Source organism: Ovis aries, chromosome 22, assembly GCF_016772045.2.
Source record: "Ovis aries strain OAR_USU_Benz2616 breed Rambouillet chromosome 22, ARS-UI_Ramb_v3.0, whole genome shotgun sequence".
Lineage (NCBI taxonomy): Eukaryota > Metazoa > Chordata > Mammalia > Artiodactyla > Bovidae > Ovis > Ovis aries.
In genome coordinates, this window is record NC_056075.1 from 39,507,814 (window position 1) to 39,521,877 (window position 14,064).

General features: G+C 45.0%; 1 protein-coding gene across 8 annotated transcripts in view; it reads left to right on the plus strand.

Annotated features, from left to right (window-relative positions):
* The window catches only part of SEC23IP (SEC23 interacting protein), a 54,084-nt gene that overhangs the window by 5,151 nt on the left and 34,869 nt on the right, over positions 1-14,064 (plus strand). For 4 of the 8 annotated variants that reach the window (XM_060404762.1, XM_012103026.4, XM_060404763.1 and 1 more), the window contains exon 1: positions 9,759-10,001. The exons of the other annotated variants lie outside the window; for them this stretch is intronic. In XM_060404762.1, coding sequence (XP_060260745.1) covers positions 9,839-10,001 — 163 coding nt within the window. In that variant the 5' untranslated portion in view covers positions 9,759-9,838. Of the gene's footprint in view, positions 1-9,758; positions 10,002-14,064 lie in introns of those variants that run through there. 8 annotated transcript variants of the gene reach the window in all.

A 14,064-nucleotide genomic window follows, 5' to 3' on the forward strand; every position in this document is an offset into this window, starting at 1 on the left:
CAACAGACTGGTTCCAAATAGGAAAAGGAGTACGTCAAGGCTGTATATTGTCACCCTGCTTATTTAACTTATATGCAGAGTACATCATGAGAAACGCTGGGCTGGAAGAAGCACAAGATGGAATCAAGATTGCTGGGAGAAATATCAATAAGCTCAGATATGCAGATGACACCACCCTTATGGCAGGAAGTGAAGAGGAACTAAAAGGCCTCTTGATGAAAGTGAGAGAGTGAAAAAGTTGGCTTAAAGCTCAACATTCAGAAAACAAAGATCATGGCATCTGGTCCCATCACTTCATGGGAAATAGATGGGGAAACAGTGGAAACAGTGTCAGACTTTATTTTTTTGGGCTCCAAAATCACTGCAGATGGTGACTGCAGCCATGAAATTAAAAGACACTTACTCCTTGGAAGAAAAGTTATGACCAACCTAGATAGCATATTAAAAAGCAGAGATATTACTTTGCCAACAAAGATCCATCTAGTCAAGGCTATAGTTTTTCCAGTGGTCATGTATGGATGTGAGAGTTGGACTGTGAAGAAAGCTGGGTGCTGAAGAATTGATGCTTTTGAACTGTGGTGGTGGAGAAAACTCTTAAGAATCCCTTGGACTGCAAGGAGATCTAACCAGTCCGTCCTAAAGAAGACCAGTCCTGGGTGTTCATTGGAAGGACTGATGCTGAGGCTGAAACTCCAATATGCTGGCCACCTCATGCGAAGAGTTGACTCATTGGAAAAGACCCTGATGCTGGGAAGGATTGGGGGCAGGAGGAGAAGGGGACAGTAGAGGATGAGATGGTTGGATGGCATCACCGACTCGATGGACATGAGTTTGGGTGAACTCTGGGAGCTGGTGATACACAGGGAGGCCGCCGTGCTGCAATTCAGGGGTCGCAGAGTCGGACACGACTGATTGACTGAACTGAAGTGAACCCATTCCATTATTCTGGCCTGCAGAATTCCATGGATGTATAGTCCATGGAGTCACAGAGTCAGACACGACTGAGTGACTTTTACTTTCAGTTTAACCCAACATATAAAAATATTGTAATCTGTACAAATAATCCATGTGAAGACTATTATCTTTTTAAAATCTAATTCATCAAAATCCAGAGTGTATTATATACTGATAGTTCATCTCAATTCAAATAGCCACATTTCTAATGCTTAGTAACCACAGGTGGGCACAGCCACAAGATCAGGAGAGCTGTAAACACAGGAGAAATTGGGGCCTTCCTGGATTGAAAGAAAACAATGTGGTATTCAAACTCAAGGAGAATTTATTCAAAGGTGTTTTCAAGGATCAGTCCTTTAAGACTTCTCAGGTAAACTAAAGCATCTAGCTTTGTAGCAAAGGTCAGATCAAGATTGTAGCTTGGTTTTAAATGACCTCAAGTTAACCACCATTGAAAGTCACTCAGTCGTGAGCGACTCTTTTTGACCCCCATGGACTATACAGTCTGTAGAATTCTCTAGGCCAAAATACTGGAGTGGGGAAGCCTATCCCTTCTCCAGCGGATCTTCCTGACACAGGAATTGAACTGGGGTCTGCTGCATTGCAGGTGGATGCTTTACCAACTGAGTTATCAGGGAAGCCATAGTAACCACTGTTACGCTCAGAGGAAAAAGAGCTCAGGTCAGACACGGAAGTTACTTTACTGGAAACAGCAAACTAGGGGCTGGCCTGAAAAAGTCTGTAACTGTTCAAGCCTGAAAGCAAGTTTCAGGCTTCAAACTCATACCGACAGGAAGTAAACTGCCAAAGCTGTACTGCCCCTAACAAGGATGTACTTAGTACTTCTCAATGCCACTTCACTTATGGCCTTGGATGACCACGGTCAAGGAGAAACCCCCCAGAGGGCAAAGCCAGGGCCAGTAACGACTGTGGATGGGGGTTGGGGACAGTCAGGGCTAACCACAAATATTCTCCACAGTCAGGGCAGGGGTATTTTCAGTTTTTGTCTAGAAGGACTCAATCATTTCTATGAAATAGAGAGTACTGTGCTTTCCATTCTTCTTTGATTCCTAGTGGAAGTCTCCATTATCTTGCTCCACAACCATCAGCTGAGTGTCTCATAGTCACAGCTCCTGAGGAACCACATCCAGAATCACTGGGAAAAGCTGAGCTGCCCAGAAATCCTGGACTTTTAAGCTGAAGGCAGCTGGTTGCCACCCTTGGGGCAGGAGTATGTTCCATTTGGAAAGTGAAAGTGAAGTTACTCAGTGTGTCCAACTCTTTGCGACCCCATGGACTGTAGCCTATCAGGCTCCTCCGTTCATGGGATTTTCTAGGCAAGAGTGCTGGAGTGGATTGCCATTTCCTTCTCCAGGGGATCTTCCCAACCCAGGAATCAAACCTGGGTCTCCTGCATTGCAGGCAGATGCTTTACCATCTGAGCTAGAAGGCTTGGTAAATGGTGGTCAGAGGGAGAGACTGCCATGGCAATTGTCATTTGCCCACCAAAACCTTCTTCCTCCATTGTTATAGAACTGTAGTCACCAGAATTGTGGCTACCCAAGTGTGGAGCGTTATTTCCCAGCTCTTCTTGTACCCAAAGGGAGTGCCTTTTGTCGAAGTTCACACTAGTGGAAAGTGACCACAAGTGATGTGTGTTAACTTCTGTCTCACTTCTGTTAAGGGACATTTGGACTCTGTGGCGGTCCAGTGGTTAAAACTCCGTGCTTTCACTGCAGCAGTAATGGATTGTATCCTGGTTGGGGAACTGAGATCCCACACACCTCACAGTTTGGCCAGAAAAACAACAAGGGACATTTGTCTCTGAACTGAGCTCAGCTCTTCTTCTTGCCTTGGGGGGCAGCCTCAGAAGCACTATGTTGAAGACAAAAGGTGGTCACCAATATGTATTCTTGTGTGAGTGAGAAAGGAACATTTGTTTGAACCATTGCATTTTTGGGTCTTTTTGTGTGGGAATGTGCTTGAATTCCCCTGTACACCTGTGTTAGATATCCTGTTACTTGCAGCCCATATAGGAAGACTTAGCCTTATTCCTTTATTTTTGGTAGAGTCTCTCCATCATATTCTTAGAAAGTCTGCTTGAGAGGTAAATATTTTGGGAGCTGAATTTCTTTGCATCTGACCTGTTTTTATCCTTCCGGAATCTGTATGGATCTTTGTCTCCTGTGCTCAGATGTGTTTTTTCAGCTATTGTGCTGAATACTGAACCACTCGCACCCCCTCCCCCCTTTATTTTTAAAATTACAAATTTTTTTTTAAATTTTTGGCTGTGCTGGGTCTTCCTTGCTTTGCACAGGCTTTCTGTAGTTGTGGTGAGTGGGGGCTACTTTCCATTGCAGCTCACGGACTTTAGGGGCGTGGCCTTCAGTAGTTGCAACATGAGGGCTCAGAAGTTGCAGTGTGATGGCTTTGTTGCTTCTTGGCTTGTGGAAGCTTCCCAGACCAGAGATTGAACTCTGTCCCAGGTGGTGTTAGTGGTAAAGAATCTGCTTGCCAATGCAGGAGACGAAAGAAACACGAGTTCAATCTCTGGGTGATGATCCCCTGGAGAAGGAAATGGCAACCCACTCCAGTATTCTTGCCTGGAGAATCCCTTGGACAGAGGAGCCTGGCCGGCTACAGTCCATGGGGTTACAATGAGTTGGGGATTACTGAGTAACAGAGCACAGCAGTGCCACCAGGGAAGTCCAAAGATTTACTTTTTAACGGATCATTTTTGAAGTCTTTCCCGGATTTATTGCAATATGGCTTCTGTTTTATGTTTTGATTTTTTGGCCATGAGGCATGTGGGAATCTCAGCTTCCTGACCAGAGATCGAACTGGCAGCCCCTGCATTGGAATGTGAAGTCTGAACCACTGGACTGCCAGGGAAGTCCCACTAAACCCTTTTAATTTGGAAACCTATATCCTTCATTTCTGGATATAAATTTTTCTTCTTGATGATTCCCTCCCCTGCATGTTCTGTCTTTTTTAGCAAAGCTCTTAAAATGCAAATACTGGTTTTTCTTGCTTGGTACTCTAATTTTCTTAGGTTTCTCGCCTAGCTTCCATCTGTTTGTCTTTTTGTTTTCCTTTTTGAGAAAATTTCTTGTATTTATTTTCCTATACTTACTTTCTTGTTTGTTCCCTAAATATTTCTTTTCTTTCTCAAACAGTACCCTGTTCCTGTTTCTTGGTTGCAGATCCCTCTGAAGATATTACTGATAGATTTTTTGAAAGTCCCTGCCTTCCTGTGTGGGTTATTTCTTCTAAATGACCATTTCCTGTTCCTTTTGTGGGTTATGTCTGGATCACTGTCTTCCAGGTTAATGGCTCTTCTCAATCATGTGGTAAATATACTTAAAGTGTGGGGACTGCCTCCCACCTGTGCTTCTTCTGATCACGCCTGTCAGCCTGAATTAACACCCAGTATGTCACCTTGTATAGAAAGCAACACAAACCCTCCTCCAAAAGAATGGCCATTTCTGACATCGACAGGGCATGAGGCTCTTTGCCCACTACCCCCAATTTCCAAATCAGTCACATGTGAGCTGATGCCGGACTTCTTTCAGTTTTAGAGCCATCTATCTAATTGCTGGGTATCTCCATTTTTATGTTCCACTTTGTCCGCCTGTTGCTCTGTGTTCCCTGAATCAGAAATTAGCACACTTTCCCTCCAGTCTCCTGTGCCTCGTCCTCCCTATTTACCTGCCTCAACAGGTAGATGTGAGTGTGGAAGAGAGGGCTGCTGCTCCCTAGGGTGTGAACTGTCAGGACTCTGCTGGTCTGGCCATTCTTGTATCCCCCATGTCTGGCACAAGGGCAAGTTCACATAATAGAATTTGCTGAATGAATGCCTGAACGAAAAAATGTGGGGACTAAAAAGGTGTTTGGGAGCTCAGAGCAGGTAAATGAGTCTGGTGGTTAGTTTTTGTCTAGATGAGTTTATTTTTATATGAATTAGTTCAGTCGCTCAATCGTGTCTGACTCTTTGTGACCCCATGGACCGCAGCACGCCAGGCTTCCCTGTCCATTACCAACTCCCGGAGCTTGCTCAAACTCATGTCCATTGAGTCGGTGATGCCATCTAACCATCTGATTCTCTGTTGTGCCCTTTTCCTCCTGCCTTCATTCTTTCCCAGCATCAGGGTCTTTTCTAATGAGTCAGTTCTTCACCTCAGGTGGCCAAAGTATTGGAGCTTCGGCTTCAGCATCCATCCTTCCAATGAATATTCGGAACTGATTTACTTTAGGATTGACTGATTTGATCTCCTTGTGGTCCAAGGGACTGTCAAAAGTTTTCTCCAATACCACAGTTCAAAAGCATTAATTTGTATAAAAATATTTATACGAATATTTCATGGAAATAGGAATGTAGCAAGAGGGTCTGGGTAGTAGAATTAAAAATTGTAAGCGGAGATTCGTAGGTGTTTCTCTATTTACATCTGGGAACAGGCTTTCCCAACATTAGGCTCAGCAGCAGCCTGTTTCTGCTGCCGGTATGCAGACGCACCCCTGGGCACACTTGGCGTGCCCAGGACAGCCGGAGCAGCAGCTCTGATTGCAGGAGCAAATACTAAGAGTGGGGGCAGGTGCAGGAACCACCTGAGGCTCACAAGCACTTAGCGTTCATTTTGAGCTGAGTTGAGGCCAGATGTCTGAATCAGTGGCCAAGAAGAGACATTTGGGCTAGTGGCAGGGGAATTCTGGGCTAGCTGATTGTGAGCTAAATTATGGGGTGATCTGCCTGGGCTTCCCAGGTGGCTCAGTGGTAAAGAACCTGCCTGCCAATGCCGGAGATGCAGGTTTGATCCCTGTTTCTGGAAGATCCTCTGGAGGAGGAAATGGCAACCCACTCCAGTATTCTTGCCTGGAAAATGCCATGGACAGAAGAGCCTGGTGGGCTACAGTCCATGGCATTGCAAAGAGCCGGATACGACTGAACAACTGAGCAGATCACATGCTGTCTGGGCTGTCTTACTGGGGAGCCCTGACTTAATTATCTCTAGATGTTTTTTCACATGACCCCAAGAAGAGTCTGCTAATCTCCTGCCGAGAGATTGAAGACCTGGCATCTAGTGTTTTGGGAGCTAAGTAGAAAATTGTGGAAGAGAGTGTTTTATTGCTCAGTATGTACATATTTGCTCAATCTTCCTCCTATTTTGGGCTTCCCTGGTGGCTCAGACAGTAAAGAATCTGCCTGCGATGCAGGAGGCCCAGGTTTGATCCCCAGGTGGGGAAGATCCCTTGGAGAAGGGAATGGCAGACAACTCCAATATTCTTGCCTGGGAAATCCATGGACAGAGAAGCTTGGCGGACTACAGTCTAGGGTTGTGGAAGTGTTTTATTACTTAGTATGTACACAGTTGCTTAATCTTTCTTCTGTTTTACCCTGTCCAGAAGGAAAACTCAGTCTTTTTCCTTTAAGGGGGATGGTCAGTAGTCTAGAGTGGAGGTCAGAGCCGGGGGAGGGGATCTGTTTAAAAAGTTTTCTCCAATCCTCCTAATTCCAGGACCTCTGTTTTCCACTGGACCGCCACTTCCAGAGGTGCCTGAGGTTATCAGGTCCTAAACTTTTTGGTGATCTTATGGTGCAAATAATGTTGCTTTTGAGCTCTCCCCATTACTGGTTTGCTAAATCATCTACTACTTGCCCTTTATTTTGATAAAATCTTGTTGCTGTCAAATCTTCCCACATTCTCATCCTTATGGATGTATGTCTAAAAAAACAAACAACAACAACAAATCAAACAAACCTGTTTATGCTTTCAACAGAGTTTTAGGAAGAAAATGAAGATCCAGCTGCTCAGTCTGACATCTTTGCCCAGAAATCACTCCTATTTCTGTTCACTCCAACTGCAATTGCTCTCCTTTGAGTCACCATCATTGCTCAGCTGGCCACTGCAGCAGACTGCCAACTGTTCTTTCTATGCTCAGGTTTGCTCTTTCCTTATCTATTTTATTACACTGAAGTCAGAGTGAACTTTCTGCAGAACAAATATTATTTCACCACCCGCCTTTAAACCTTTCTTTCAGTCCCTTTTGTTTTTAACTTGTAAGGACCGTGTATCAGTTGGCCTTGATCTACTTTTCATTCTTATCTCCAGGCTTCCTCCCACTTGTTCACTGGGCTCCAGCCATGCTGTAACTCAGGTTTCTTTTATTACATTCAAATATGGCATCTTAAGGCATCCCTACATACTGTAATTTTATGTTAATTGTCTCTTACCACATCCTCCAGCCCCTCTCCTCCAGCTTTTCTGGTTAACTTCTACTCATTCACTTTCAGGTGTCAACTTAAATATGTTTTCTTCAGGAAAGATTTTCATGTAGCTCCAGACAAGGTAAACCCTTTGTTGATGGTCTGATTGTTCTAAATACTTGCTATCCCTCCCCTAGAAAGGTTACAACTCCCTCTCCTGATGGTGTCAATACTCCACATAAGACACTTTTGAAAATTTTACATTATCACTTTCAACACACTTTATTGTTATTGTGTGTCTAGTTGTCTGTCTTTCTGACCTGACTGTAAGCTGCAAGAAGGAAAGGTCCTGTGTCTATCTTATGTACCATGGTATCTCCAGGGTTTAGTATACTGCTTTGAGCACTCACAGTAATGGCAAAGACCCCTTGACCAAAGTCTACCATGGCTACTAACAGCTTAAGGCCATGTCCCCAGGATGAACCCTGTCCCCCTTAAAATGCCTGCATGAGAAAGCTCAACAATGCAGGGAGAATTGACAGTTCCAACCTAAACCAGGTGATAGGCATAGAGGCCCCTGAACCTCCTTTAAGTAGTTACTTTAGAAAGTCAGCTACTATAAATCTTTCTGCCCCTTTGAGATATAAAGCTTTTGTCACTCAGAACTGTATTCTCAAGGACATGACTGCTCCTCCCAGCCTGGTGGGTGCCAGCATGCATGCTACGTCACTTAGTCGTGTCTGACTCTGCGACCCTGTGGACTGTAGCCCGTCAGGCTCCTCTGTCCATGGGATTCTTCAGGCAAGAATACTGGAGTGGGTTGCCATGCCAACCTCCTGGGGATCTTTCCCCCCCGGGGACGAACCCACATCTCCTACATCTTCTGCATTGGCAGGTGGGTTCTTTACCATTAGTGCCACCTGGGAAGCCTGGTGGGTACCTTGCTTTAGCTTGTACCACTGCCTGTCATAAAGATATGAAAAGTTAATTCCTCCTGCAGATAAGTGCCAATTAACAAACCTGGGTGGCCTAGTCACATGTACCAGCAACTCATGACACCCTTCAGTGCTTTCCGTAGCTTTTTGTTTTTTTTCTTTTGACAGTAAGCATACTAAATAGTTATTAGGTAATAAACGAGTACTATGTTAAAAAGCAGACATTACTTTCCCGACAAAGGTCCATCTAGTCAAAGCTATGGTTTTTCCAGTAGTCATGTATGGATGTGAGAGTTGGACCATAAAGAAAGCTGAGCGCCAAAGAATTGATGCTTTTGAACTGTTGGAGAAGACTCTTGAGAGTCCCTTGGACTGCAAGGAGATCCAACAAGTCAATCTAAAGGAAATCAGTCCTAAATATTCATTGGAAAGACTGATGCCGAAGCTCCGATATTTTGGCCACCTGTTTCGAAGAACTGACTCATTGGAAAAAGACTCTGATGCTGGCAAAGATTGAAGGTAGGAGAAGGGGAGGACAGAGGATGAGATGGTTGGATGGCATCACCAAGTCAATGGACATGAGTTTGAGCAAGCTCTGGGAGTTGGTAATGGACAGGGAAGCCTGGTGTGCTGCAGTTCATGGGGTTGCAAAGAGTTGGACATGACTGAGCCAGTGAACTGGTGTGAACAGCTGAGGGACATGATAGTTTCGTTATTTCAAAGCTTTCTTGGGGTTTCTCCTATAGCTTTCTCCTATCCTCCAAGAAGTTATGTTATTTTTTTCTTTCATAATCTAACTATGAAAGATAATCATATCCAAATTATCCACAGTGTATTTTAGGATTAAACTAGTTAGATTATTGTGGACGGGTAAAGAGGTGGACACGACTTAGCCACTAAACCATCACCACCACTATAGAAAGCTGTTAAAAAGTCACACACCCAAACATCAATTACCTCTTTTTACTTTTTGGCTTAAAATCTTCAAAAGTTTTCACCATTTCTTCCCCCCCGCCCCTTCTGGTGAAAACAAAAATCATCCAAAATTTATTCTCCAATAGACAGTAGCAGCAGATAAAAACTACAGGGGTTTCTCCGCAGATCATGCATTCACGAGACATTATTAGCTAACAATTGGGAAATCCTCTGGTGTATTTTCTGTAAGTTTTACCATTTCAGTTTCTGGACCAATGACAAGAATTCAGTTCAGTGCAGAAAGTGTGGATGGGTAAGATGCGGATATTTGGTAAGAGCCGGTGGGTTGGTCTATATCTTGGCCACAAATGGCCCACACACCTCTAAGTCCTCCTTTGGTCTGCTGCTAGCAATCTGTTACCTACACGTGCGGGCTTTCGCACTTCCTCAAAATCTTACCTAGTTAAACGCTCCTGTGGGTACTTTATGGAAGCACAGAGCGCCCCCCACAACCCGAGATTTGCAGTGTCGATTCGTACTTTTATTCACAAACAGCAGCACCCCATCTCCCACGCTCCAGCCCCAGCCTCTCCGGCCCCGCCCGGGCAGTGGTCGAGGTTGTCACGTGCTAGGACCCGGGCGCGAGGTCGGCGCCGCCATGTTACTTTCTGGTGGCCCCGTTGGCGAAGGCAAAGGGAAGCTGAGCGGCCGCCCGGAGTTCCGGCCCTTGTGCGCAAGTGCGGAAGTGTGTTGGCTCCGACTGCGCTCAGTTTCCGGCCGGTGTTTCCGCACCGGCCGCCCGTAGACGTGTAACGGACGGTGGGCCGCAGCCATGGCCGAGAGGAAACCTAACGGTGGCGGTGGCGCCGCCTCGGCCTCCTCGTCGGGCACTAACTTACTTTTCTCCTCCTCGGCCACGGAACTCAGCTTCAATGTGCCCTTTATCCCAGTCACCCAAGCCGCCGCTGCCTCGGCCTCCCTGCTCTTGCCCGGAGGTAGTAAGGAGATGGAGATCCGGTTGGGCAAGTGTGGGCGGGGGGCGTGAGTTGAAGGGTCGGACCAGAGGTTTTCCTTTGCCTGATCCTGCCCTCTGCTACCTTGTCAGGGCAGTTAGTGGCCAGATTGGAGTAGCTTCGGGACTTTGGGGTCTTGGGGGCGGGGGCCAAGCTCTTTGTCAAAGGGACTGTTCAAGTGCTGGCCACTCCTGCACTGGCATTCCTCACGTTTTTGTTAAACATAGCCAGGTGCTTGCAGGGAAGGGAAAATAAATTAGTCCTCCCTCTCCTCGGGTACAGTAGACTATCTCTTAGGATAGGCTCGTAATACTTGCAAAGCAGAGGTATAGAACACAGTCATCTTTCAAGGCCGTGCCTCATTTTCTGTTAGAAGCTCTTGCTTGTTCTTAGGTACCACTCTTGTGTTCATCTTAGCACTTTGTACGTATCTTTATTAGTGTCTGCGGAGCTTGCGTTTTCATGATTATGCGGCATAACCCAGAGCTGGTGTTTAGGAGCACCGACTGTATTCCAACCCTAGCCCTGGCAGTAACTTTCTGTGTGATCTCAGGCATGTTGCTTCACCTCTCTGTGCTTCGTTTTCCATACATGTACAGCCCCCCGGGGCTGTCATGAGAATTGAATTGATTTTTGTGAAGCACTGAATATAGCGTCTGGCACATCCTGTTGCATAAACGTTTGTAAAGTTAGCGTGTCTGCCTGTTTATTTGGACTGTGAGCTGTGTGAAGTTTGCAGCTATGACTTATTTACCTTTTTATTTCTAGGATCTTGTTTAGTGCCCAGCACATAGCTCCTCAGGAAATAGTGAATATTTTTCTCTTGAATACTTTATTCTTATTTGGAGGACCAAGGAAAGTTTCATGGAGAGGTGAAAAAGGGCGAACCGGAGCAGTACAGGATGGTTCTCCTTCTCTGGTGTCACGTTTCTTCTTGGTGCTTACCACCTGACATGTCCACATCTTTGTTTATCTTGTCCCACTAGTATGTAAGCCCCATGAGAGAGCAGGAGCTTATACCTAGAACACATCTTGGTATGCTCTAGGCAGATTGTTTTCTATAGAGACTTGAATGAATGAAAGGTTGGGAGTTAGGAATATGTTTGTCTTGTTTTGATAGTGTGGCTGAAAGGTTCCACATTGCCATTTTTGCTGGAGGACCAGCATGGCTGGAGCAGAATGCTTTTGGAGGTTGCAGGAATAAATACGGCTCTACATGGGATTCTCCTACCATCCTCTGCTTCACAAATGTTTGGTTCATGCCCGTGTTCCTTTATAATATTTTGTCACTGTCAGTAAATGGTTAACATCTTCATTGTCAAGAGCAGTGTAACTTAACGTGTCTTGAAAGCTATTGTTTCTTGGAGACGGTTTATTTTTTAATAAGAAAATTAGTTTTAGAACTAAAATTCTTTAACAAATATTTTTCTATCTTTAACAAAGATTTGATCATTAGAAGTCCATTCAGTGAATTTCCAGAGACAAAAGGAGAACCGGTGGCATTGGAAGCAGCAATGAATCAGTGTCAGTGAAAGAGGCGTACAGGAAGCAGTTTCATTCACTCAGCAAACCTGGACTGAGCAGCTTGTTTGCCAGGCCCTGTTCCAGGCGTCAGAGAGACAGAGAGGAGCAGATAGCATTGTCCCCAATGACTGCACACTTTTACAGACACGCTGTTCCCAGCTGTGTAAGTAGTTGTGGTCCAGGTTTGTGATGGCTAGAAAGAGAGATTGATAGGCTGCTGTGAGAGCTGTGGCTGTCAGGCTGGCTGACCAGGGAGTGGACATCCCTTAGACCTTCAGAACTTTACAGAGGAGGTGGTTCTTGAGCTGAGTGTTGAAGGATACATAGAAATTAGGAAGTCTGAGGAGACAGGTATTTGTAAAAGTCTGGAGGCGTGAGAGAAACCTGCAGATTTGGTGGGATTTTGAGGTAGGTGCTCATATTCTCTCTCCCCGCCAACTCTTTCCCTCTTGGCCAGTTCCCCACCCCACCCCCCCACCAGGTCCTTTTGACTAGAGTGAATGCAGGGGAGTGGCTCAAGTGGTTAGTGGGGGAACCAGGTCATGAAGGGCCTCATACAGCACATTAAGGAGTTCATAGTACATCCTGTGTGGTGTGCGGATGCCCTTAGCGGGTTCTAAAACAGGGCAGTGACATTAGAGATGCGTTTCAGAAAGACTAGAGTTTTCTGAGGTTGTACCAGAGTAAAGCGGACTGTAGCAGAAGTGTCTAGTCTGGACGCCACTGTGAGTCAGGCAGGAGCGAGTGGCACTCTCGCCCTGGTCAGCCACGTAGGGTGTGAAGAGCAGGAAACAGAAGTAAGAGACTTTTACACCGTCAAATTGTTGGGACTTAGTGACTCACTGAGGGCCAGACTGTCCAGTGTACAAGCTCTTTATCTGTTCAATTTCAGCTCCAAGCTACAGCTCCACCTGGCATATAATAGATACTGTGTACTTACTTCTTTAATTGAAGATCTAAATGATTAAATGGAAGAGAGGGAGGAGTCTCAGGAGGTTTCTGGTTTTCATGTCTGGATGGATGTTGGTAGACATCTGTTGAGGTAGTGAGATTGTAAAAGGAGCCCGTGAAGGGGGACAGTTAAAATGATGGTTGAGGTTTACTCAGCTTCAGCTGTATGCGTCTGAACCTGCCAAGAGTACCGAGGAAGCAGCTGGGAAATGGGTTCGGGGACACATACGATCGGTCTCAGTTTGGGACAGAGTTGGGAGTGTCACAAGTATACAGGTGCTTATTGAAGATACGGGTCTTGATGCCAAAGGTGTCCACACGTAATTAGAAAGTGCCCCTGAGGTGAGACTGGCAGCTTGTTGAGATCAGTATTTTGTTTGTAAATGATGCTAATCAGAGAAAAGTTTCTTGTATCAGATTGATCCCAAGTTGCTTTAAAGGATGAAGGACACCACAGAGGTTTTCCCCCTGCTTTCAGATGTTAAGAGATGAACTTCAGTCTGAGTCCAGGTGAAGTTCATGGGAATGGAGAGAGAGGATAGAAACTGGAAATGTATCAGAGAAGTAGAATGATAAAAGCAGAAATGGGTCCTTGCTCAGGAAGTGATATTTTAATTACAAAGAAACAGTTCAGAGGGGTATTTTGAATAGTGGAGTATCTCAGTTAAATTGATGTGTGAAATATAACTGGGAGCAGCCTAACAGCTGAAGGCCACATTCAGCAGCAAAGGTCAAGAAGGAGCTCGGAGCTTGAAAGGTCACACTTTGGCAGGTTTCAAGGACAGGGACCACAGCCTGCCTGTGTGCTGGGAAGGGGTCCACCATTCCGATCTGCTCTGTGCCTCCAGTGGTGGGAGATTAGAGAGATTTGAAGATAAGGGGTTGAGATGGGAGAAAGAAAAGATTAGGAAGAGAAAGGTGATGTTCCAAGCTAAGGACTCATAAGAGTTTCTAAGGAAAACTAGACGACTTTTTAGGCCGTGTAGAAGGAAAATACTATTTTACAACTTGGTAGCGAAAGAGAGAATAAAATAATATAGTTTGGTGCCAAAATACCAACAGTGAAGATCAAGTTTGGCAAAGGGAAGTGAGGAGACCTACCCTTTGTTAGAAATGACTTTTTTTTCTAGTGATTGTCATTCTCTAATGACGATTACCTGGTTGTGATACTGTGTGGTTTTAGGGATGGTAGTGAATGGTTGACCTACTTTGCCTCGGGAATGCCAGCACCTTGTGTTCACTTGTATAATGAGTGCTTTGTAGGTAAGAGCCCTGACACACCTTTTCTTGTCAACAGAGTTAATATCTGTACTTTAGCTTCTTGTTGTTACTGTATAAATAAAGTTCTGTGTATTTGGGTAGCGGAATAATGTTTGAATTGTTTCTTACTGGGAAAAAAAATCATTCAAAATAACATCTAAAACTAGTAGGTACAAATTTTGTTTCCATTTTTTGAAAAATTCTCCTGTATACAAATATGGGCTTCCCTGGTGGCTCAGATGGTAAAGAATCTGCAGAAATGCAGGAAACCAGGGTTTTATGTAAATATGTCTACATAATTTATGCATGT